At 35.4% G+C, this 26,109-nt stretch overlaps 1 protein-coding gene across 4 annotated transcripts in view; it reads right to left on the bottom strand.

Annotated features, from left to right (window-relative positions):
• Positions 1–26,109, bottom strand: part of Wdpcp (WD repeat containing planar cell polarity effector) — a 346,394-nt gene that overhangs the window by 79,607 nt on the left and 240,678 nt on the right. For all 4 annotated transcript variants that reach the window (XM_026387164.2, XM_026387163.2, XM_077791841.1 and 1 more), the window contains one exon: positions 9,574–9,676. In XM_026387164.2, the coding sequence (XP_026242949.1) occupies positions 9,574–9,676 (103 nt within the window). The remainder of the gene's footprint in view (positions 1–9,573; positions 9,677–26,109) is intronic.

Raw genomic sequence — 26,109 nt, forward strand, 5'->3', positions numbered from 1 at the left:
TTTTTTTCTTTTTAATAGCAGAAAGGGTCTCTTTGGCCTCAGAATTAACTTCTAACAGGAATGACATATGTGACCAGATTAATGACTATTTGTAAAGCCTTTTAAGGATGAAAAGCACTCTGTAAACATTTAACGTTTATTACTACTAACACCTTATATGGTTAAACTCTTTCAGAATTCAGCTACTGCTTGACAACTAATTAGTTGTTAAATAACAGGACATGCCAAAAATGGGAGATGCTATAATATCATGTGAATCATTTTGTGATTATAGTAATAATTAGAATTAACTATTAGTACATCATTCTTTGAAGGTTGTTATTGTCTCAGAAAATTAAGGCATGAAAAATGAAATAATTCATGTGATTCCACATTTCAAGCTGGTATACAGTTAAGGCCCAAGCTTCTGGGAAACTCCTAATTACTGATATAGAACTGCATTGCCCACATGTAACCTACTATTACATGTGGCCACTGAGTCTTGAAACATGGCAGATGTGACTGGGGAATTGGACTTTTAAATTTTATTTTTATATTTTAGAATCAAAACTGATATTCAGTTAATTTTAAGAATGTGTGAAACAACTGGTGTATCTGAAATGACTTCTTTAACTGTAAATTTTGTGATATCCAAATATAAAGTACTTGTAATGAAAATTTAACATCTAATATGAGATGTATTCTTAGATGTATTAAAGTTCTGTATGTGGCTTGCATTAATTTCTTTTAGGCAATACTGCTATCTTGGTTTAAAGGCACAATAAATTATATATGATATGGACCCTATTCCCTCTTTTATTCTTCTGATTATACCTTAGGAATTTGAAGGATATGTGAATATTCACAATTGCAGTTCTGGTTGTTGCAGAATCAGTAAGACTTATAGATCTTTTCTCTGATATGAGAACACTTGGCCTTCTGGAACCATGGCCTGGGATTACCTCAAGTGATGTGCACTTAGGTGATTAACAATTTGTTCCCCACCACAAACATTCTTGCCATGATTTATTGCAAGCTATCAGTATGATGTCATTGAACTTGAAGCTGGGAAGAGTTACACAAAATTGGGCTTTGCAAGGGCATAAAAGTCAGCCTCAAAGTACCACTGGAATACTTCCTGACATCTGTATTTCTTGAAAGGTATGTATGGATGGATGCAGTAAGTGCTGAAATAAATCAGCTTTAAAATAATTCTGCATAGCACAAAGTATTTCAGTATGATTAGATCTGGGAAGGTAAGACATTTTATTTTCTTTAAGCCCTTCAGAATCTAGTGACAATTAAAACTGATTCTTCCCCAATACCCCTTGAGAATACAGATTTATGGTTATATAAAGTCATTTTACAATAGTAAAATAGTAAAGAAAAAGGTAAAGATAATAATTTTGCTAAAGCAAGTTTATGGTTTTAAAAATTTTATATACCAACTATATAAGAAAAATTTGTGAACTGAAATTTCCTGGGGACATGGTAGGGGCATAAGATTATCTTCAGAATTGATACAAATTCTAACAGAGAATTATATATAGGTAAAACAGCTGTAAGAAGTCCGAATTCAGCTCTAAAATTTAATAACTTATTATTTTTGTTAAGTAATAATGTGAAACCATTCAGTTTATTTACAAAGTCTTATTTCTATTATCAGCTCTTCTCCTTGGATTCCTTAGTGTTACACTTTTTGAGAGGATTTAATTAAAAAATATCTTGAATAAGGCACTCTAAAGAAGTTCTCTAGGAAAATATTCAAGTTTATTTTTTGTCCACATAGGTCTATACTATTTTATTAGATATGAATAAATAAATTTTTAGCAGTTATACATTGGCTAGAATTTTATAGTGTCTTAGTTTGAATTCTGTCCTGTCATAGCTAATCATATGAATACAATTTTAGTGCTGGAAAAAAACTAAGACTCTTCTAATATAAATGAGCAAACTGAGACCGCCCCCTGCCCCAAAAGTGACTTTTAAGTATCATGACTTGTCTTGAGTATGTTAACCAAAACTAGAACTTAGCATTCCTGACTACCATCTCAGTATTCTTAAAGTTTGTACCATATTACTGTGTGACTCTGTCAATTTACATTTTGGAATTTTTTTTAAGAGAGAATTTTTTAAAATATTTATTTTATTTTTTTTTAGTTTTCGGCGGACACAACATCTTTGTATGTGGTGCTGAGGATCGAACACAGGCCGCACGCATGCCAGGTGAGCGCGCTACCGCTTGAGCCACATCCCTAGCCAGACATTTTGAAATTATTAATAGAAGATGTTTATTATAATTCAGGCTACCCATATTAATATATATTCAATTTATTCTTTAACTACATACTTTCATTAGTTAGTATTATTATTATAAACCAATCCTAAAGCAAAATTCATTATTTACTTGTAAAAATTTAAGTGTTGCTTTTTCTGTCCTAAATCACAATACTTTATTAGTCTAACTAATATGTAAAGCAGAGAAGATTTTAGACATTTGATTTCTTTCTCAAAAGGAGAAAAAGTAGAGTTAATGACAGCCTAAATGTTTAACATTTATACTTTTCTCCACAGAAAAACACTATTATCTTTTGCTGAGTAACTGTCAACTTATGATTGGGTGAATTCTGAAAAACTGACACCTTGTTTTAGAAGATAGTTATCTAGTATTTCAGAATTCAAAAATGTGTGAATAATACTTAAATGGTTGAAAAGTTTCCCAAGAAAAGAAATACCTAGTTTAGAGAAAATCAATACTTATGATAAATAAGAATTGGTAATATATGTCACATTCAGTGATGGACAACATTATATCACCACAAAGAACAGAACAAAAGATTTAATAATCATGGCATTCTTAGGAATGTCACTGAAAACTGTACACCTCTTAAGTTATACAAGTCAGTCTTGTGTAGATCTCTGCAGCCAAACAAACCAGTTAGTCTTTGATGTGCTTATAATTATAAAAGGTTTCAAATTATGTCTTTAGGCAAAGATGCCTAGAGGTAGGAAGGTACAGATCAAAACTGACACCATGTCATAATAAAGGAAGATAGGTGAAGTGAAGCCAAAAGTAGGCTGGCATGAATCTACCTGCTAAGTCAAACAGGTAGCATAATGCCCCTCTCAAACACAGTATAGGAGGTAGTTAGCCACAGTTTAAATTGTTTGGAGAGCTAAAAGTTCTTTTGAAGCTTAATCTTGAAAGAATATTATAATTTAAATGTAAGATAGCAAATATTTTTCCTTCAGCCATGTATCATCTATTGGATATAATTTCTATACATTTTTACAATCACACCACGATTTTATAGTAAAACCAAAAAGGCATTTGAGGAAGAAAACTTAATTCAAAATCAAATGTTTGAATGATTTCTAAAAAACATGGGACTATGTTGATGATATGCCCTTGGTTAACAAAAAAGAAAATAAGGATTCCAATTTTATTAAATTATGCATAGAAATAAGAAGTAAACAACAATTTTTTTCAGTTATCACTGGTTAATCTTTATACTGTAGCCTTTATAGTGTATTGTCTAAAGCTTTCCATTAAGCATGAAGAAGCTTTTATAACAGAAATTTCAAATATATATTTGTTTTTTATTTTTAAATAACATATTTATTTAGGTACTGGGGACTGAACCCAAGGATGCTTAACCACCGAGTCACATCTCCAAACCTTTTTAAAAATATTTTATTTAGAGACAGGGTCTCACAGAGTTGCTTAGGGCCTTGCTAAGTTGCTGAAGCTGGCTTTGAACCCACAATCCTCCTGCCTCAGTTTCCCAAACCATTGGGATGACAGGCATGTCCCACTATGTCCAGCCACAAATATATTTTAAAAGGAGATGGCAACTTATAAAGCTACAGATTTTTATAACATTGTTTCTTTCTGAAAGATCATATTTAATAAATGTATTTGGCAATATAATACATTTGGAAGAATTTCATAATATATAAATGTGTAGACAGCCACATTAAGTACAGCTGGGATATCTTTTACATTTTCATTTCTCTGCATATAAGGATTATATGAAAGAAATTGTTTCCCTGTTTTTTCCTAAATATTAGTCTTCAAATAACTCTCACAGATAAACTGCTAGCTGTCCCTCAACATGGCTTTTGATTTTACAGTAATAAGTGTTTTCCCGGGTACATGATCACTCCACTAAAGATATTATTACACTTTCTTACAGTTAGTGTAGCCTTATGACCTGGTTCTGCCTCATGGGATATGAGCAGAAGTGATGTGTAACAACCCCTGGGTTGTACTCTGGGCAAGAAAAGTTTACCTTCCTCCTTTTTACCCCTTTCTGTAGACTAGGATGCACTTCCTCAGTGATGTAGATGAAGGCTATATCCTAATAATGAGAAGCAACATGGTAGAAGAATCTTAGTAATCTAATAGCTAGCATGCTTTACCAGTTCTGAAACATACCAAGATTGTTATGTAATAACAATGAAATAAAATTATTTCTTTGTCAAGTGATTGTGTTTTGTGGTCTCTCTCTTGTTTTATGGTAGCCTAGAATATTCCATACCTAATATTATCATTGGCCTTACAGCACCATCATCAATGAAGCTCATTAAGCCTTGGCCAAAGATGGAAGTGGAAGAGGACAGATTTGACTTTATAGTTTGTATTGTACTACAGACTGAATTCTCAGTTATAACTAACTGGAAAGGACACAATTATAAATTTATAATCTTTAAGGGAAAATCTTACTGGATGTCCATCCATAATACTTTTCTGACACAAATGATTTATTATATCCCATATTTAATACATAATGTTAAAACTTAAAACATATAGGAATTAAATTAAGGACTAATCAAGAAGAACCAATAAAACCTGTATTTTAATAGGTGTGATATCTCACCATTCAAGAATGTTTATTACTACAAATACGCATTTTTATTTTTAAAGGCACTAACCATTACTGTGCTTTAATCTTTGCCAGACACTGTTTGAAGCATGAATTAACTAATGTAACCCCACAATAATCCATATCATAGGTACTAATATTTTCATCTCTTTTAAAATGAGAAAACTGAGGCACAAGCTATTGGTCTCTCAAGGGGAAGTAATACATTTAGTACCAAAGTGAACACTCAGAAACAAGACATTTTTATAAACTTTAAACATTTATCTCTTATATTTAACATAATATAACACATAATATATTAGAGAATATGAAATTGAAGACTAACAATACTCTAGATATTTCTACCTGAAATCATCATTGCTTAAAATCATAAAACACTAAAACGTTTATGTCAAAGTTGAATATCTTTTTTGCCTTACCAGGCCATATAAAAGCATGGTTGACTGGTGTGAGTTTTATATAATTTATCCTGTGTAAATGACCAGAATACCAGGAATAAAACAAGACTTCTAGAAGAGGAAACAAAATAATAAAAGGTAGACAATCAAATATTATAACTTGATATTTTATGTACATAATAATATATGTAGTTTATTTCATATATTGCATTTAAAGTCAGAAATCCCCAAAATATCCATCAAAAGTAGAATAAATAAAATTGTCATATTTATATGTTGGAATATTGTTACACACCAATAAGACTGAAAGAATTACAACTGTTAGAAACTACTATAAAACTATTATAAAAACTTTATTTTGTGTTACAAAAGTCTGGATAGTTGGAAATGGTGCTAGGAAAACTGGAAATCCACACGTAACAAAATGAAATTAAAACTCTCTCTTTCACCATGCACAAAACTCAACTCAAAGTGGATCAAGGACCTATTAAACCAGAGATTTTGTGCCTAATGAAAGAAAAAGTAGGCCCAAATCTCCATCATGTTGGATTAGGTCCTAGTTTTCTTAATAAGACTCCTATAGCACAAGAATTAAAACCAAGAATCAATAAATGGAATAGATTCAAACTAAAAAGCTTCTTCTCAGCAAAAGAAACATCAATGAAGTGAACAGAGAGCCTACAGTGGGAGAAAATCTTTACTAAAAGCACATCAGATAGAGCACTAATCTCTAGGATATATAGAGCATCAAAAACCTTACCACCAAAAAAAAAAAAAAAAACCCAACAAATAACTCAATCAATAAATGGGCCGAGGAACTGAACAGGCTTCTCAGAAGATGATATACAATCAATCAACAAATATATGAAAAAATGTTCAACATCTCTAGCAATTAGAGAAATGGAAATCAAAACTACTCTAAGATTTCATCTCACCAGTCAGAATGGCAGCTATTAAGAATATAAACAACAATCAGTGTTGGCGAGGATGTGGGGAAAAAGGCACACTTATACATTGCTGGTGGGACTGCAAATTGGTGGAGCCAATCTGGAAAGCAATATGGAGATTCCTTGGAAAACTGGGAATGGAACCACCATTTGACCCAGCTATCCCTCTCCTCAATCTATACCCAAAGGACTTGAAAACAGTATTCTACAGGGACACAGCCACATCAATGTTTACAGCAGCACCAATAGCTAAACTGTGGAGCCAACCTAGATGCCCTTCAGTAGATGAATGGATTAAAAATGTGCCGTATATACACAATGGAATGTTACTCAGCAATAAAAGGAAATAAAATCATGGCATTTGCAGGTAAATGGATGGAGTTAGAGAATATAATGCTAAGTGAAGTAAGCCAATCTCAAAAAACCAAAGGCCAAATGTTTTCTTTGATATGAGGATGCTGAATCATAATGGCAATGGGGGCGTGGAGCAAGGGAGAAATGGAGGAACTTTAGATAGGGCAAAGGGAAAGGAGGGCAAAGGAGGGAACAAGGGTAAAGGAATGACAGTGGAATGAGTTAGACATCATTAAGTACATGTATGAAGACATGAATGGTGTGAAAATATTTGCATACAATCAGTGACTTGAAAAATTGTGCTTTATATATGCAATAGGAAATGAAATGCATTCTGCCATCATGTATAACAAATTAGAATAAATAATTTTTAAAAAGTCTAGATAGTTGGGCTAAGGGTATAGGATTTAAAGGTGTTGCAGGAGGACCTCTGGGGTCCTGGTAATGTACTTAGCCTGAAAATTGGTTATAAAAATGTGTTCTTTTTGTCAAAATTCATGGAGTCATATACTTATGATTTGTGTACTTTCTGTATGAATGTTAGTTATGCTTCAAATAAAAATATTAACATATTATTCATTGATAGTCATCATTGAGCTTTTCCTTTAGCAACTCTTGCTTTGAATTGTGTTAACAAGTCTATGTGATACTTTTTTAGATTCTCCTATGTCTAGATTGAACTACTTAAGTACTCTTGATATGTTACAATTTGGTCTCTTCCTCACATCAGAGAACACTTTTGAAAGCCAAAAATTTAATCTCTCTCTGCTTTGGGAAAAGTTTGAGAGAATAGTGAGTTAAACTGAGGGAATTTGAGAGAAGTTAGCTTTTCTCAGAATGATATAGGCTGAAATGAAAAGCTGGGACTAGACCATGATGAGAAAACTAGAGATTCTTTCCTAAATACTGTTTGGTATGACTGGGAGTCACCCAGTTTTCTGGAATGAAAGTGGGACAGAACATTTATCTAAGAAGTTAACCTCTTGCTAGTTACTGATGTTACCTAATAGAACATTTATCTAAGAAGTTAACCTCTTGCTAGTTACTGATGTTACCTAAATAGTACCTTTGTTAATAATCTGGGTCATAAGGCTTTAGTGAAAAAAGATATTTGGTAGAAATGACACAGGACTCAAAGGAGGAACACCAAGCCTTCTGGTTAGGAATTATCAGCGGCTACAGTAACTTGATTAAAGAATAGGGGCACAAGATGCATTCTGAAGAATAGAAGCATTTCTTCAGTTTACTGAAATTTCATGGTAATTTCTCCCCTTCCCTTTTACCCTGTAAATAGCTTTGAAAGATTAATTATATCTAATCCCTTAGTGGAAAATTCAGGACACAGGAAAATTAAGGAAAATTGACAGGAATGATTATGAATTAACATCTTGCTGTGTCTTCCTAAATGGCTAAGAAAGGGGATGGAGGATATTTGTATCCCCATAACATCACAATCCCTATTACTATGGTGTGGTTTCAGCATTTAGTTGCAAGTGACTTCTCATAAAAAAAATAAATTGTATGTACCTCACAGAATTGTGGTGAGGATGTGCTTCTATCTGTAACTGAAAATAGTATCTGTCCTTAGGGAGCATTCAATAAATATTAGCTTATTATCAATATTTTATTATTATTATTTTGGTACTGGGGGATTGAACACAGGGGCACCTAACCACTGAGATGCTATTTTGAGACAGGGTCTCATTAAGTTGCTTAGGATCTTGCTAAGATGCTGATGCTGACTTTGAACTTGTGATCCTCCTCCTCAGCTCCCTGAGCCACTGGGATTATAGGCATGTGCCACCACCTCCAGTATATTAATATTATTAGTAGGAGGCACATCACAGACTTTGTAAGTAAGAAGATATAGCAATAGACCAACTAGAGTTACTATTAGGTAAGAATAACTTTTTAGTATTATAAGGAATACTCACGCTGAATACAATTAAGAATATTAGCTCCATAGAAATGGAGCTCTGAAAGTGGACTTGGCATCTTTTGCGCTCAATCTCCAACACTCTTAGGTGTGGAAGGAGAATATGATTCTCTTACTGGTAAGTAATTACCAGTCCTAGTGTTCAGGTCTGCAGCTATGCTAGTGGTATGGCTTTGAGTTCCCTCCACTACCATGTTGAACAGTGGAATCAGTGGTCACATTGGAGAGAAGCTAAGAGTTGGCCCATTTGGCAGCAAACATCACCCAAAGTATAAGAAGACTGCTCAGGGTAGTGACTCATTATATTTTCAAGCACTTACAAAGTGGGAATCTTATTAAAATATTTGTTTCATAGGACTTACATAGAGAAATGAAGCAATTTTACTTATAATCCTGAGGGTCCTTTGTGTAATTTAGGAATAAGAAATACTAGGAAGAACAGGACATTGTGATGTCCAAGTATTACTACTGCCAGATTTAGTGACATTAGATAAACTAAATTTAGAAAAAGGAAATTCATGCTGATATATTTTTAAATCTTTTATTTTTGTATATTGTAAAGTTTAAGTAGGCCTTTAGATTCAATCTGGGCTTCTGATCTGTCTTAGAAAACTACACTGCAAAATGACACTAGCAGCTTCTGAACAGAAAACAAATCACCTGTCAAACCTGATCCTATGTGAAATGCTTTGTCTTACATAGGAGAGAAATCTTTGAACATATTACCTATGTATAAATGGTTAAGTTTCTGTGTTGGTCCATAATGGCACTGATGATAATAATAAACTCACCCCAAAATCTTGTGCAAAGAACAATGCCTTTTTACTTTTTGCTAAATAGTGATTATATAATCACAAATTATCAATTTTCATGTATAATTCCAACTTATTGATATTATACCATTTGTCAAGGCTTAAAAATTTTAACTTTTTTTAAAATTTTAACTTTAAAAAGTTAACTGTCTTTACAAAGGAAGCAATTCAAATTAACCAACTATGCCTTACAACTAGAAATGATTCTGAGTAAGAATTAAAACAAAAGGAACTTTTTAAAAAAAAAGTATTAATTCTTACCAACTCCAGAGGTTATTGATTCTGCATCAATATCATTAGCTTTTTTTCTTGCCACTTCAGCTAGTGCCAATTCACCCTTATCTAGGGCAAGGTAATGGATATCCTTTGGAAATAAAGTGAAATAAAAGATTAATCTTGGTTAAGTTACAAAGGAGATTTTGAAAAGAGGAAGCGTCCTGTTCAAATTATAAAATACATATGACCAATGAATATTCCAGGGCAAACAAATTTTTCTTAGAGATCAAAGTCACAACTAAAGGCTATTATTTAATCATTTCATCATTTAAGGGGAAAATACATGTTTTAATAAAGTGACACTCAGTTTTATTAGGGAATAAAAACACAAATATTTGGTTAGGATTTACTATATGAGGGAGATCTTTTACACCATGCTATTTTTTCTTTTTTAAGACAGGATCTTGGGCTGGGGTTGTGGCTCGGAGGTAAGAGTGCTTGCCTAGCAATGTGTGGGGCACTGGGTTCGATCCTCAGCATCACATAAAGCAAAATAAAGATATTGTGTCCACCTCTAACTAAAACAAATATTAAAAAAAGAGACAGGGTCTTGCTATGTTGCCCAGGCTGATAAAATCTTAGGCTAAGTAATTCTCCTGCCTCAGCCTCCTGAGTAGCTAGGACTACAGGCGTGCTCTACCATGCCCAGTTCTGAGGGTGCTTCTTCACAATTTAATTGTATATTATATTATATTATGGCAACAACTACATTAGGAATATTATACACATTTTTTAATATATCTGGCACATATTTGTTATTATTATTAATACTACTACTATTATTTTTAACTCACCAGTCAACAAATTATTAGTACCTACTAAGTGCTGGGCACTGTTTGGAAATATACACATCATTTACCAGTCCAGTGGACACACAGATTGCTATAAATAAAAAGTTAATTACATAAAAGTGAAATTGATGTTAAAGCACATATATGCACAGATTGTAGCCAGAGGAGGAACTGGTCCTTGATCTAAGTCTTGAAGGATAAATAAGAACTATATTAGGAGAAGCCAGATCCTATGGCACACACCTATAATCCCAGCAACTAAGACGACTGAGGAGGTAGATCCCAAGTTCAATGTGAGCCTTAGCAATTTATTGAGGTGCAACTTTACAAGATTCAGAGCCTCACACATGCTAGACAAGTGTTCCACCACTGAACCACAACCCCAGCTCTTAGTCCTATAATTTCATTTTTTTTATTGGTTGCTCAAAACATTACAATGATCTTGACATATATCATACATTTGATTCAAATGGGGTATGAATTCTTATTTTTCCCACGTGTACAGATTGCAGGATCACATTGGTTATATAGCCACGTTTATACATACTGCCATACTAGTGTCTGTTGTATTCTTTTTAATGGCTGAGTAGAAGTCAAATTATGTGTGTGCAACAATTTCTTAATCCATTCATCTACTGATTGGCATCTGTGTTAATTTTATAATTTATCTACTGTGAATTGTACTGCTATAATCATTGACATGGCTGTGCCCATTTAGATCCCAGGAGTGGGATAGTAGATCATATGGTGGTTCCATCCCTATTTTTTAAAGGAATCTCCATACTGCTTTTCAGAATGGTTGTTCTAGTCCACAGTCCTACCAACAATATAAAAGTGTTCCTTTGTCCCCACAACCTCACCAGCATTTATTGTTGTTCGTATTCTTGATCATTGCCATTCTGATTGGAGATGAAATTTTAGTGTAGTTTTGATTTGCTAGAGATGTTGAATATTTTTTTCATATATTCATTGGCCTTTTGTGTTTGTTCTTTTGGTTTTTTTGGCTTAAAGTTTTTTTGAGTTCTTTGCCCATTGTGGATATTAATCCTATCTATCAGAAAGGTAGCTGTCCAAGATTGTCTCCCATTCTGTAAGCTCTCTCTTCATGTTCTTAATCATGTCCTTTGCTGTTCAGAAGCTTTTTAGTTTAATGACATCCCACTTATTGATTCTTGGTTTTATTTCTTGAGCTTTAGGGGTCTTGTTAAGAAAGTTGGTTCCAGTACCTGTATGATGGAGTTTTTACCAAGTTTTCTTATAGCAGTTGTAAAGTTTCTGGTCTAATTGTTAAGTCTTTGATCCATTTTGATTTGATTTTTGTGCAGAGTTGCAGGGGAAAAGAAACATTTGTATATTGTTGGTGGGACTGCAGATTAGTAAAACCATTCTGGAAAGTAGTATGATGATTTCCAAAAAACTAGAGATGGAACCACATGACCTAACTATCCTACTCCTGGGTATTTTCCCCAAAGATCTGCATTTGGCTTACTACAGCAATATAGCCACATCAATGTTTATAACAGCACAATTCACAATAGCTAAATTATGGAAACAACCCAGATGCCAGTCAATAGTGTTCTATTTAACATTAAAAAGAATGAAATTATGGCATTTGCCAGTAAATGAATTGAATTGAAGAATATCTATGCTAAGTGAAATTAACCAAACTCAAACTCAAAGGTTGAATGTTTTCTCTCATATGTGGAAGCTAGAGTAAAAAGGGGAAGGGGAAGATAAGATTACATAGTCAATCAAATACATACTAATGAAGGAGTGAAAGAATACCTAATAGTGCAGAGGTAGGAGAGGGGAGAGGGGAGAGGGGAGGAAGGACAAAAGGGAAAAGGGGGAATCATGAACCCAAATAGATGACCATGCATGTACAAGTTTGTCAGGATGAAACCAACTACTATGTATAATCACAAAGCTCTTTTAAAAAGATACATTACCTTATTTTTCAAATATATATAAATTAAAAAATAATTTTGGGGTTTTTAGTTTTAAAGATTTATTATGTACTATATCATAATACAGTACATATATACAAGTATAGAATGATCATATCATCAGAGTAGTTAATATTAAAGTTAGATAAATTTTTAAATACTCATTGATTACACAATTTTGGGAAAACAGACTCATTTACTGGTAATATAAGTGGTCAAGATTTTATAGAGCAGAGGGAGGCAACTATGACCAATGGACTAAAAATCTACCTTGTGTATGTAGAGCCCTCAAGAATGATTTTTACATTTTGAAAATATTTGAAGAACTACATTACCCACTGGTATTGAACTTTGAATGGCCTTAGAATTCAGCTTTTGCTACAGACTTGAAAATGTTTCAAGCAAAAGTTACAAGGCAAAACAGTGCTTATATGTGAGTCTTACATGTAAAACATACTGTGATAAAGTCATTTCAATGACAACTAATGTTTGAACTGCAAATAATGTCAGGCCTTCACTGTCAAAAGTTTAAAAAGAAAAAAATGATGTCTCCATTCCCAGCAATATATTTTCTAATTTTGAACTACAGCAGTGTTTTTCAGACCTCTATGCATGTGCAAAGTAAATTTCCATATTCCAAAATCCATTTAACTGTGCAATTGAGGAACTTTAATTGGAAGTGATTTGCAATGTAATGACATGCTAAAAGGCATTCTAGCCTTTTAGCTAATATAATTCTAAAAATGCCTTCCAATCTGTGACTATGTTCAATTAAAACCATATGCTCATAGATTGATTATCAGTATTTTGCAGAAACTATGCACAAGGAAAGACATTTGTAAAGGTGAAATATGGAAAATCTCATTGTAGATCAGCATTAACAAATGAACATTTCAATTGATTTGGATGATAGGAAACAATGTTATTCCTCTTAATTCTGTTCTTCATAGTCACAGACCTTACTTAGAAAAAACTATACTCAGTATACTCAATTTTTATATTTTAAATCATATTAATAAAGATTTATGGAAATTTGCTTTCTTATTTTATAAGTACCTACACAATAATCTTAGTTTTGCCTCTTGACCCACAGTTTATAATATTTGCTCTCTAGCCCTTTACAGAAAGAATCCGTATTTCAACAACATATTAGACTCTGAAATTCACAAATGCTCGTAGGAAATCTTTTGGGGGAGGTTACTGGGGATTGAACAGGGGGTGGGACACTTAACCACCAAGCCACTTCGCCAGCTCTTTTTTTTTTAAATATTTATTTTTTAGTTTTTAGGTGGATAACCATATATTTATTTTATTTTTAATGTGGTGCTGAGGATCGAACCCAGGGCCTCATGCATGCTAGGCGAGCGCTAGGTGAGCCACAACCCCAGCCCCCCAGCCCTTTTTATTTTTCATTTTGAGACAGGGTCTTATCAAGTTACTAAGGGCCTTGCTAAGTTGCCGAGGCTGATCTCAAATTTGCAGTCCTTATGCCATAATTTAAACATATGTTAACTGAAATAATCATGTGGGCTTTCTTTTTTTAATTCAAGAGTGGCATGATACTTTCAACACAGACCTTTATATTCATTGGACAAACTAGGAATAATCTAAAAATATACATTATTGTATTCAGCTAGCTAAAGTTTTAAGACTGCTACATCTACATTCTTAACACATTTACATTCTTAAGAATATTCTATGACTTAGAGTTAGACTGCTCTCTAGCCCTTTACAGAAAGAACCCATATTTCAACTGGAATCAGGGTTATACTAGCCTTGTAAAATAAGTTGGGTTATTTTCTGTTTTTGGTTCACTAGTGAAACATGTCTTTGATTCTTCACTGAAAATAAGCAACACACATATGATACATTTGAGAAAAAAATTACCAACCACTATTGAAGGACAAAAATTAACACTGATTAAAATATAGACAGACCAAGATGGTGAAATGAGATGGACATCATTACCCTAGGTATATGTATGACTACACATATGGTGCTACTCCACATTGTGTACAACCAGAGAAATGAAAAGTTGTGCTTCATTTGTGTACAATGAATCAAAATGCATTCTGCTGTCATGTATAAGTAATTAGAACAAATTAAGAAATACAAACAGACCTGCTTTCAATTGGGAAGACTATGAATCATAAAGACATCAATTGTGGCCCCCAGATAATCTGTAAAATTCAATGGAATTCTAATAAAACCCCTTCAAGGTTTCTCATGGACCTTAACAAGTTGATCTTAAAATTTATGTCAAAACAAATAATGCAGTATATCCAAAACTTACTCTTAATAAAGGCTGATATACAGGGATATAAATCAGAGAAAAAGAAACATACCCATACACATATGGTTTTATTTGTGGGCTATTAGTGTAAGTACTTTGTGTTCAGTAGTCTTGTAAATGTTGGATATAAGGTATGTCCTTCACAAATTATTTCAGAACATTTTCTGTCTCTCTGACTTTTTCACTCTATATTACTTACGTGATTTCCCCTCTTTTATAAATTGTTACAGGGAACTGGGGGTCATTAATTTGAAAAGGGAAAACCTTAACAGTTCTTAGATCAATATTATGACTCTACCACAAATGTCTTATTTCTTACTCTGTTTGGAAACACTAGCCTATTTACTTGCTAATCTACTTGTTAACCTCCTCACCACTCACATATCTGAATGTGGCCTTCAACAAAATGCAGTATACAGTATCTCTCTATAATTCCATGTTCCTGAGGCTGATAGAGTCCAGGAATCTTTTAGGGTCTGGAGCAAGATATTTGCAGTTATCTACATCATCTCCCAGTTGGCTATCTTTTAGCTTCATTTAAAAAAAAATTTTCAGATGGCTTTAGCTTTGGAAACTAGCTTAAATGTTGGATTTGTACAATTACATTGTATTCATAAACCTGTGGGAAATGGTTATATTCTAAATGAATCAAGAAAATAAAACCACAAATATATTATGGCTGTATATAGTTCTTTTACCTGAGCAGGCTAGCATTGAAGAGATTAAAAGAGACTATTAATAAAATATTCAATAAATAATCATAGAATATATTATTACATAATAGATTTTATTATGTAATATTTATTACCATGAAATTTTTTTTTTGTTTGTTTGTTTTTTTTTTATTGGTCGTTCATAATATTACATAGTTCTTAATACATCATATTACACGGTTTGATTCAAGTGGATTATGAACTCCCGCTTTTACCCCGTATACAAATTGCTGTATCACATCAGTTACCCTTCCATTGATTGACATATTGCTTTTCTAGTGTCTGATGTATTCTGCTGTCTGTCCTATTGTCTACTATCCCCCCTCCCCTCCCCTCCCCTCCCCTCCCCTCCCCTTTTCTCTCTCTACCCCTTCTACTGTAAATCATTTCTTCCATTTGTATTCTCTTGTCTTACCCCTCCTTTCCTCTTATATGACATTTTGTATAACCCTGAGGATCGCCTTCCATTTCCATGCAATTTCCCTTCTCACTCCCTTTCCCTCCCACCTCTCATCCCTGTTTAATGTAAATATTCTTCTCAAGCTCTTCGTCCCTACCCTGTCCTTGTTTACACCCCTTATATCAAAGGAGTCATTTGGTATTTGTTTTTTAAAGATTGACTAGCTTCACTTAGCATAATCTGCTCTAATGCCATCCATTTCCCTCCAAATTCTATGATTTTGTCATTTTTTAATGCAGAGTAATACTCCATTGTGTATAAATGCCACATTTTTTTTATCCATTCATCTATTGAAGGGCATCTAGGCTGGTTCCACAGTCTTGCTATCGTGAATTGAGCTGCTATGAACATCGATGTAGCAGTGTCCCTGTAGCATGCTCTTGTTAGGGCTTTAGGGAATAGACCGAGAAGGGGAATAGCTGGGTCAAATGGTGGTTCCATTCCCAGCTTTCCAAGAAATCTCCATACTGCTTTCCAAATTGGCTGCACCAATTTGCAGTCCCACCAGCAATGAACAAGAGTGCCCTTTTCCCAGCATCCTCTCCAGCACTTATTGTTGTTTGACTTCCTAATGGCTGCCAATCTTACTGGAGTGAGATGGTATCTTAGGGTAGTTTTGATTTGCATTTCTCTGACTGCTAGCGATGGTGAGCATTTTTTCATGTACTTGTTGATTGATTGTATGTCCTCCTCTGAGAAGTGTCTGTTCAGGTCCTTGGCCCATTTATTGATTGGGTTATTTGTTATCTTATTGTCTAATTTTTTGAGTTCTTTGTATATTCTGGTTATTAGGGCTCTATCTGAAGTGTGTGGAGTAAAGATTTGTTCCCAGGATGTAGGCTCCCTGTTTATCTCTCTCATTGTTTCTTTTGCTGAGAAAAAACTTTTTAGTTTGAGTAAGTCCCATTTGTTGATTCTATTTGTTAACTCTAGCGCTATGGGTGTCCTATTGAGGAATTTGGAGCCGGATCCCACAGCGTGTAGATCATAACCAACTTTTTCTTCTATCAGATGCCGTGTCTCTGATTTAATATCAAGCTCCTTGATCCATTTTGAGTTAACTTTTGTGCACGGCGAGAGATAGGGATTCAGATTCATTTTGGTGCAAATGGATTTCCAGTTTTCCCAGCACCATTTGTTGAAGATGCTATCCTTCCTCCATTGCATGCTTTTAGCCCCTTTATCAAATATAACATAGTTGTAGTTTTGTGGATTGGTTACTGTGTCCTCTATTCTGTACCATTGGTCCACCCGCCTATTTTGGTACCAGTACCATGCTGTTTTTGTTACTATTGCTCTGTAGTATAGTTTGAAGTCTGGTATCGCTATACCGCCTGATTCACACTTCCTGCTTAGTATTGTTTTTGCTATTCTGGGTCTTTTATTATTCCATATGAATTTCATGATTCTTTTATCTATTTCTACAAGATATGCTGTTGGGATTTTGATTGGCATTGCATTGAACTTATAGAGAACTTTTGGTAATATCGCCATTTTGATGATGTTAGTTCTGCCTATCCATGAGCAGGGTATATTTTTCCATCTTCTAAGGTCTTCTTCTATGTCTTTCTTTAGGGTTCTGTAATTTTCATTGTATAAATCTTTCACCTCTTTTGTTAGGTTGATTCCCAAGTATTTTATTTTTTGGGGGGATATTGTGAATGGAGTAGTTGTCCTCATTTCCATTTCAGAGGATTTGTTGCTGATATACAGGAATGCCTTTGATTTATGCGTGTTGATCTTATATCCTGCCACTTTGCTGAATTCATTTATTAGCTCCAATAGCTTCTTTGTAGACCCTTTTGGGTCTGCTAGGTATAGAATCATATCATCTGCAAATAGTGATAATTTAAGTTCTTCTTTTCCTATTTTTATGCCTTTAATTTCTTTTGTCTGTCTAATTGCTCTGGCCAGTGTTTCGAGGACTATGTTGAACAGAAGTGGTGAGAGAGGGCATCCCTGTCTTGTACCAGATCTTAGAGGGAATGCCTTCAATTTTTCTCCATTCAGAATGATGCTGGCCTGTGGCTTATCATAGATTGCTTTTACAATGTTGAGGTATGATCCTGTTATCCCTAATTTTTCAAGAGTTTTGAACATAAAGGGATGCTGTACTTTGTCGAATGCTTTTTCTGCATCTATTGAGATGATCATATGGTTCTTATTTTTAAGTCTATTGATGTGGTGAATAACATTTATTGATTTCCGTATATTAAACCAGCCTTGCATCCAGGGATGAATCCTACTTGATCATGATGTATAATTTTTTTGATATGTATTTGAATCCGATTCGCCAGAATTTTATTGAGGATTTTTGCGTCAAGGTTCATTAGAGATATTGGTCTGTAGTTTTCCTTCTTTGAAGTGTCTTTGTCTGGTTTCGGAATCAGGGTGATGTTGGCCTCGTAGAATGAATTTGGAAGTTCTCCCTCTTTTTCTATTTCCTGAAATAGCTTGAAAAGTATTGGTGTTAGTTCCTCTTTAAAGGTTTTGTAAAACTCTGCTCTATACCCATCCGGTCCTGGGCTTTTCTTAGTTGGTAGTCTTTTGATGGTTTCTTCTATTTCCTCTATTGTTATTGGTCTGTTTAGGTTGTCTATATCCTCCTGGCTCAATCTGGGCAGATCATAGGACTCAAGGAATTTATCTATGCCTTCACTATCTTCTATTTTATTGGAGTATAAGGATTCAAAGTAATTTCTGATTATCTTCTGTATTTCTGAAGTGTCTGTTGTGATATTGCCTTTTTCATCCGGTATGCTAGTAATTTGGGTTCTCTCTCTTCTTCTCTTCGTTAGCATGGCTAAGGGTCTGTCAATTTTATTTATTTTTTCAATGAACCAGCTTTTAGTTTTGTCAATTTTTTCAATTGTTTCTTTTGTTTCAATTTCATTAATTTCAGCTCTGATTTTAATTATTTCTTGCCTTCTACTTCTTTTGCTGTTGTTTTGCTCTTCTTTTTCTAGGATTTTGAGATGAAGTATGAGATCATTTATTTGTTGGTTTTTTCTTTTTTTGAGGAATGAACTCCAAGCAATGAATTTTCCTCTTAGAACTGTTTTCAATGTGTCACATAGATTCCGATATGTTGTGTCTGTGTTTTCATTTAACTCTAGGAATTTTTTAATTTCCTCCTTGATGTCTTCTAAAACCCATTGATCACTCAGCAACCTATTGTTCATTCTCCAGGTGATGCTTGATTTTTCCTTTCTTCTTTTATCATTGATTTTCAGTTTCATTCCATTATGGTCACATAAGATGCATGGTATTATCTCTACCCCTTTGTATTGTCTAAGAGTTGCCCTGTGACATAGTATATGGTCTATTTTTGAGAAGGTTCCATGTGCTGCTGAGAAAAAAGTGTAGCTACTTGATGTTGGGTGGTATAGTCTATATATGTCAATTAAGTCTAGGTTGTTAATTGTTTTATTGAGTTCTATAGTTTCCTTATTTAACTTTTGTTTGGAAGATCTGTCCAGTGGTGAGAGAGGTGTGTTGAAGTCTCCCATGATTATTGTATGGTGGTCTATTAGACTCTTGAACTTGAGAAGAGTTTGCTTGATGAACACAGCTGCACCATTATTTGGGGCATATATATTTATGATTGTTATGTCTTGTTGGTGTATGGTTCCCTTGAGCAGTATGAAGTGTCCTTCTATAACCCTTTTGATTAGCTTTGGCTTGAAATCTATTTTATTAGATATGAGTATGGACACTCCTGCTTGTTTCCGCGGTCCATATGAGTGATATGATTTTTCCCAACCTTTCACCTTCAGTCTATGTATATCTTTTCCTATCAAATGTGTCTCCTGTAGACAGCATATTGTTGGGTCTTGTTTTTTGATCCATTCTACTAGCCTGTGTCTCTTAATTGGTGAGTTTAAGCCATTAACATTTAGGGTTATTATTGAGATATGGTTTGTTCTTCTATCCATATTTGTTTATTGATGTTACTAAACATGGTTTGTTTTCCTCTTTGATTATTTTTCCCCCTTTACTGTCCTACCTCCCATTGTTGGTTTTCAATGTTATTTTCCATTTCCTCTTCCTGTAATGTTTTGCCAAGGATTTTTTGAAGAGATGGTTTTCTAGCTGCGAATTCTTTTAACTTTTGTTTATCGTGGAAGGTTTTAATTTCATCTTCTAACCTGAAGCTTAATTTCGCCGGATACACGATTCTTGGTTGGAGCCCATTGTCTTTCAGTGTTTGAAATATGTTATTCCAGGATCTTCTAGCTTTCAGAGTCTGTGTTGAGAGATCAGCTGTTATCCTGATTGGTTTACCCCTAAATGTAATCTGCTTTCTTTCTCTTGCAGCTTTTAAAATTCTCTCCTTATTCTGTATGTTGGACATCTTCATTATAATGTGTCTAGGTGTGGATCTCTTATGATTTTGCACATTCGGCGTCCTGTAGGCTTCTAGGATTTGGGATTCTGTCTCAGTCTTCAATTCTGGGAAGTTTTCTCGTATTATTTCACTGAATAGACTGTTTATTCCTTTGGAATGGAGCTCTGTGCCTTCCTGTATCCCAATGACTCTTAAATTTGGTCTTTTGATATTGTCCCATAATTCTTGGATGTTCTGCTCATGGTTTCTTAGCAGACTTGCTGAGCTGTCTATGTTCTTTTCCAGTTGAAATACTTTGTCTTCATTGTCTGATGTTCTCTCTTCTAAGTGATCTACTCTGCTGGTAGTATTCTCAATTGAGTTTTTAAGTTGGTTTATTGTTTCCTGCATTTCTAGAATTTCTATTTGTTTGTTTTTTATTACCTCTATCTCCCTGTGAAATTGATCTTTTACTTCCTGGATTTGTTTGTCAATGTGATCTTTCATTGTCTGATTTTGCTGTTTCATGCCTTCCTTGAGACTCCAGATCATCTGAAGCATATATATCCTGAACTCTTTATCTGATATTCCATCTGTTGCAGCTATTACCTCTTCTAAAGTTGAGTTGACCTGCATTGCTTGTGGTCCTTTCTTTCCTTGTCTTTTCATACTGCTCGCGTTTCGTTCTGCTTGGTGCAACTGTTGTGTTTTGAAATTTACCCCCTATTTATTTATGTTGCTCTTGTATACTTGAAAAGTCTCCCTTGCAGGTGCGGGCGGCGGCTATGCCCCTACTCCAATTGGGGTGACGTGTCTACCACGCTGACGTCTCTCTGGGCCTGTTCCGGGAGTGGAAGGCGGCTCTGCTCTGCCCCTATTCCAATTGGGGTGTCGTGACTACCATGCTGGCAGGTCGCTGGGCCTGTTCCGGGCGTGGGCGGTGGGCTTGGCTGGCGGGATTCCACCTATGGCAGTCCCTAACCTCCCTGCTTGCTAATTAATGGCTTCTCTGAGGCGCCACGCCTTCTGTAGCTGCGGGGCAGGCCACGCGAATCAGTTGGCCTGGATCTCCGGGGTCCTGCTGCTAGCTGTTTTGATGTTGCAAGCTGTTGGAGAGTGGTGGTGTATCCTTTAGCTTTCCCGGATGGTGGCCGCTGACTGCCTGGATGGAGTGTCCGCTGTGGGGGATGGGACGGGACTGTAATGCTTCCTTCCCCTTCTGAAATCCCGTACTCGGCCCAAGGGTCCGTGTGGGCTTGGCTGGCGGGATTCCACCTAATGGCAGTCCCTAACCTCCCTGCTTGCTAATTAATGGCTTCACTGAGGCGCCACGCCTTCTGTAGCCGCAGGACAGGCCGCGCGAATCAGTTGGCCTGGATCTCCGGGGCCCTGCTGCAGGCTGTTGGGATCCCTGGCACTCTATCACTTTGATTTTTTCTGCTTGCCCCTCCCCCAGCGCTGGCTAGCCAGGTTTTGTTTTGGCTGCTACTGGGAGGAGGGGTTGGAGGTCAGGTGTCTCTAGTTTCCCCCTAGTCTTTATGGAGGCTCAGCTTGATACTCCCTCTCCCGGCAAGCCTAGGAGAGATTTTATGCGAATTCCCGCTGTCTGGGGGGTGAGCTGAATGACACCGACCTGTTTTGATGTTGCACTCTGAAGGAGAGTGGCGGTGTATCCTTCAGCTTTCCCGGATGGTGGCCGCTGACTGCCTCGGTGGAGTGTCCGCTGTCTACCATGAAATTAATGAAGCTTAAGCTTCTTACTTGTGTAGGTCCTCTCTAGTACCTAATTTTGTTTGAAATTTTTAGTTTATTTTTTAATTCCTCAAATTATATAAGCTTCAGACTCTATAAAACATGTATCTATTCCTAGCCAGATGCCTGACCCTTAAGGCATAGTGGACCTTTACCACGTTCTTAGTTATTTAGAATTGGGTCTGGAAGACCCAACTATGTGCTGCCTATGAGAGACTCACTTCACCTCTAAGGACACAAATAGACCAAAAGTGAAATGGGAAAATACAGATGGCAAATGGAAATCAAAAGAGAGAGAAGATAGGAATATTTGTATCAGACAAAAGTAGACTTTAATTAAAAAACTGTAAAAAGAAACAAAGAAGGTCCTTATATAAGTTAAAAGGGTCAGTTCATCAAGAAGTTCTACCAGTGCACACGACACTGCAGTGTTTAAATATATAAAGAAAATATTAATAGAGCTGAAGTAAGAAATAGGCTACCATACAACTTAACATTGTACAGATCAACTAGTACAAAAAGTAAGAAAACATCAGACTTGAACTACAGTTTAGACTAAATGAAACTAACGAATATTTACAAAACATTTCACAACAGCAACAGAATATACATTCTTTTCAAGTACACATGGAACATTCTCCAGGATAGATCATGTAAGACCACAAAACAAACCTTAATAAGTTTAAGAAGCCTGAAAATTACCGAAAAGAATATTTTCTGACCACAATGACATAAAACCAGGAATCACAAGAAAAATTTTGTAAAACTAACAAATATATGGAAATTAATCAACATGCTCCTTTTACAACCAAGGGGTCAAAAAAGAAATTAAGAGGAAACTTTAAAATATCTTGACATAAATGAAAATGTAAACATAAATACTAAAACTTACAGGATGCCGTAAAAGTAGTTGAGAGAGATAAGTTTATAGCAATAAACACCCCCCATCCCCAATCTTAACATCATCACGTCTCAAGGAACTAGGACAAAGTAAGTCCAAATTTAGCAGAAGTAACATTGCAGAAATAAATGAATTAGAGACTAGAAAAACAATAGAAAAGACCCATGAAACTAAAAGATGATTATTTTGAAATGATAAACAAAATTGACAAACTTTAGCTAGACTAAAAAAAAGAGAAGATTCAAATAAAATGAGAAAAGAAAAAGGAGACATTACAATGGATACTTCAGAAATGCATAGGATGATGAAATACCACTGTGAAAAACTACACATCAACAAATTGGATAATCTAGAAGAAAGAGATGAATTCTTAGAAACGTGCATCCTACCAAGACTGAATCTGGAAGAAACAGAAAATCTGAACAGACCACAGAAAGTAATGAAACTAGGTCAGTAATAAAAATTATCCCATAAGGGTGGGGATGTGGCTCAGTGTTAGAGCACTTTCCTGATATTCATGAGGCCCCAAGTTTGATCCCCAGCAAATGGCCACAAAGTATTCCATCAAAGAAAACTCTAGGACCTAATGGCTTCCCTGCTGAAATCTACCACACATTTGAAGAACTACTATCAATCCTTCTCAAACTCTTCAAAAAAAATTGAAAAGAAGGGAAACTTCTAAACTCTCTTTGTTTTAATGAGGCAAACATTACCCAGATACTAAAGCCAGACAACATTACAAGAGAAAAAAATTACAAGCCAATATCCTAGATGAACACAGATGTAAAAATCCTCAACAAAATACTAGCAAACTTAATTTAATAGCACATTAACACCATGATCAAGTGGAATTTATCCCAGGAATGTAAGGATGGCTCAACATATGCAAATCAATAAACATGATATACCACATTAACTAAATGAGGAACAAAACCTGAATGATCACATTAACAGATGCAGAAAAAGCACTTGACAAAACATCTCTTCATGATAAAAACTCTCAAAGGTAGGTATAGGATGAATATAACTCGACACAATAAAGGCCATAGATAACAAACTGACTGCAATTAGCATACTCATAAGTGAAAAGTTTAGGTAGTAATAATACAAGGATACTCACTCTCACATTGTTTATTCAACATAGTACTAAAAGTACCATCCAGACAATTAGGCAACAAAAAGAAATATAACACACTCATACAGAAAAGGAATAAGTGAAAATTTCTCTCTTGGTTAATGGAATGATTTTATATTTAAAAAACCTTAAACACTCTACCAAAAAACTATTAGAACTAATAAACAAATTCAGCTAAGTTTTAGTACAAAAATCAACATACAAGTATCAATAGCATTTGTATATACTCACAATGAACTATCCAAAAGAAAAATTAAGAAAACAACCCCACTTCTAATAATACTAAAAAATAAAATTAAATACTTAGAAATTAAAAGAGGCAAAAAATCTGTGATATAAAACACTGTTGAAAGAAATTGATATGAAAGGCATCAAAGAGAGAGAAATGATGGGAGGGGGTGGGGAGTAGTAGGAGGGGATAGGAAGGGCAGCAGAATAGAATAGACATTATGGTTGCTGTATGTATACAGGTGACTCTATGACCAGTGTGATTCTGCAATCTATACAATTAGAAAAATGAGCAATTATACCTCAATGATTCAAATGCATGAATTGCCAAGATCTTTGTAATATCATCAATAGCTTATAAAAATAAAATAAGTGAAAAATATACAAAAACTATTAAAAGAAAGGCATCAAAAGGATATAAGCATTCACTGCTTTGCACTGCCTCAATTCTCTGCTCCCTGCCCTGTGGTGTAGCACTCAGCTGTCCCAGCTGTGATTCAAACAGGCCCAGATGTGGCTTGTGCCACTGCTCTGGAGGATACAAGCCACAAAACTTGGTATCTGTGTGTTGCCAACTCTGCAGATGTGCATAGTACATAAGCCATGTGGCCATGGCTACCTAAATTTCAAAAGATGTCAGAGATAGGGCCAGACTATCTGTTAGGGCCAGACTAACAGAAACTTGTGAGGGAGAAGTCATGACAGAATTTCCCTATTAGGGTAACACCTAGCAGAACCATGGAGGAAAGGGACCTCTGAAACCCCCAATATTTAGGCCCCTATTAATGTGAGCATTCAAGTTTTGTTCCTCATTTGGTTAATGTGGTATATTGTGTTTATTGATTTGCATGGAGGCCACCAATATGCATCTTCACTTTTAGAGGCTGGAAGTAAGAGACTCCAACTAGTGAGAACTTCCAGATGGACTGAGCCCAGTAAAGCCATGGGGGTGGGGCTGACTGAGGCCTTGGAAGCCCAACCCCCACTTCAGTATGCCCAGAATACAGGACAGAGTCAAAGGAGATTATGCTGGCATGTTAAGATTTAATATTGTTTTCCCTCTTGGGATTTAAGACTTACTGGAAACCAGTTACTCCTTTCTTCTTGTCCATTTTTTTCCCTTTTTGGAATGGGAATGTCTTTCCTATGTCTGACCATTGTATTTTACAAAATCAACATACAAGCATCAGCAGCATCTACTTATCTACTCAGCAGTAGATAAGTTCTTTAATTTCACAGGCTCACATCTAGAGGAAATTTGCTTCAGAATGAATGTGCCTTCAGTTCCAACTATATATGATTAATATGAGACTCCAGACATTAAACTTTTGAGTTCATGCTATAGCTCAGTGGCAGTGCTCTTGTCTACCATGCATAAGGCCCTGGTTTGATTGTTTTATTTTTTACAATGCTGCCAAACAATGACATATTATGGCATGTATTACCTAGAGAAGTAAAATGAATAACAGTAACAGAAGATAGAAGGAATGAAAATATACTATTGTCATACTATGTAAGAGGTAACATTATTTGAAAACTGATGGTCTTTGAAATGCATATTGCAAACCTCAGAACAAATGTCTGCACATGGACACACCATATAAACAAATGAGGCATAGCTAATAAGACAGGTGATATTATAATTTTATAATACCACAAGAAATCCTTAATTCAAAAAAGGCATGAAAATAGGGGGAAAAAAGACAAAAGAACAAATATAATAAAAAATAACAAATTTAGTGCCTGCAAGCTAGGCGAACCTGCAACCCTCGGGCGGGCGGGTCAGGCCCAGCAACCAGCCAAGTGACAGAGCAGCTACACGCGCCTGCGGGGAACGCGGACCGGACCCACTAGGACAGGTCCGGCAGCCGGCTGAGGGCCAGGCCCGTCCCCTCCCCCAGTGTCGGCAAGGTAGGCGGGACTGTGAACACCAGCAGAGCGGGTCCAAAGCCTAATGAGGGGTGGAACCGGCCCC

Source organism: Urocitellus parryii, chromosome 12, assembly GCF_045843805.1.
Source record: "Urocitellus parryii isolate mUroPar1 chromosome 12, mUroPar1.hap1, whole genome shotgun sequence".
NCBI lineage: Eukaryota > Metazoa > Chordata > Mammalia > Rodentia > Sciuridae > Urocitellus > Urocitellus parryii.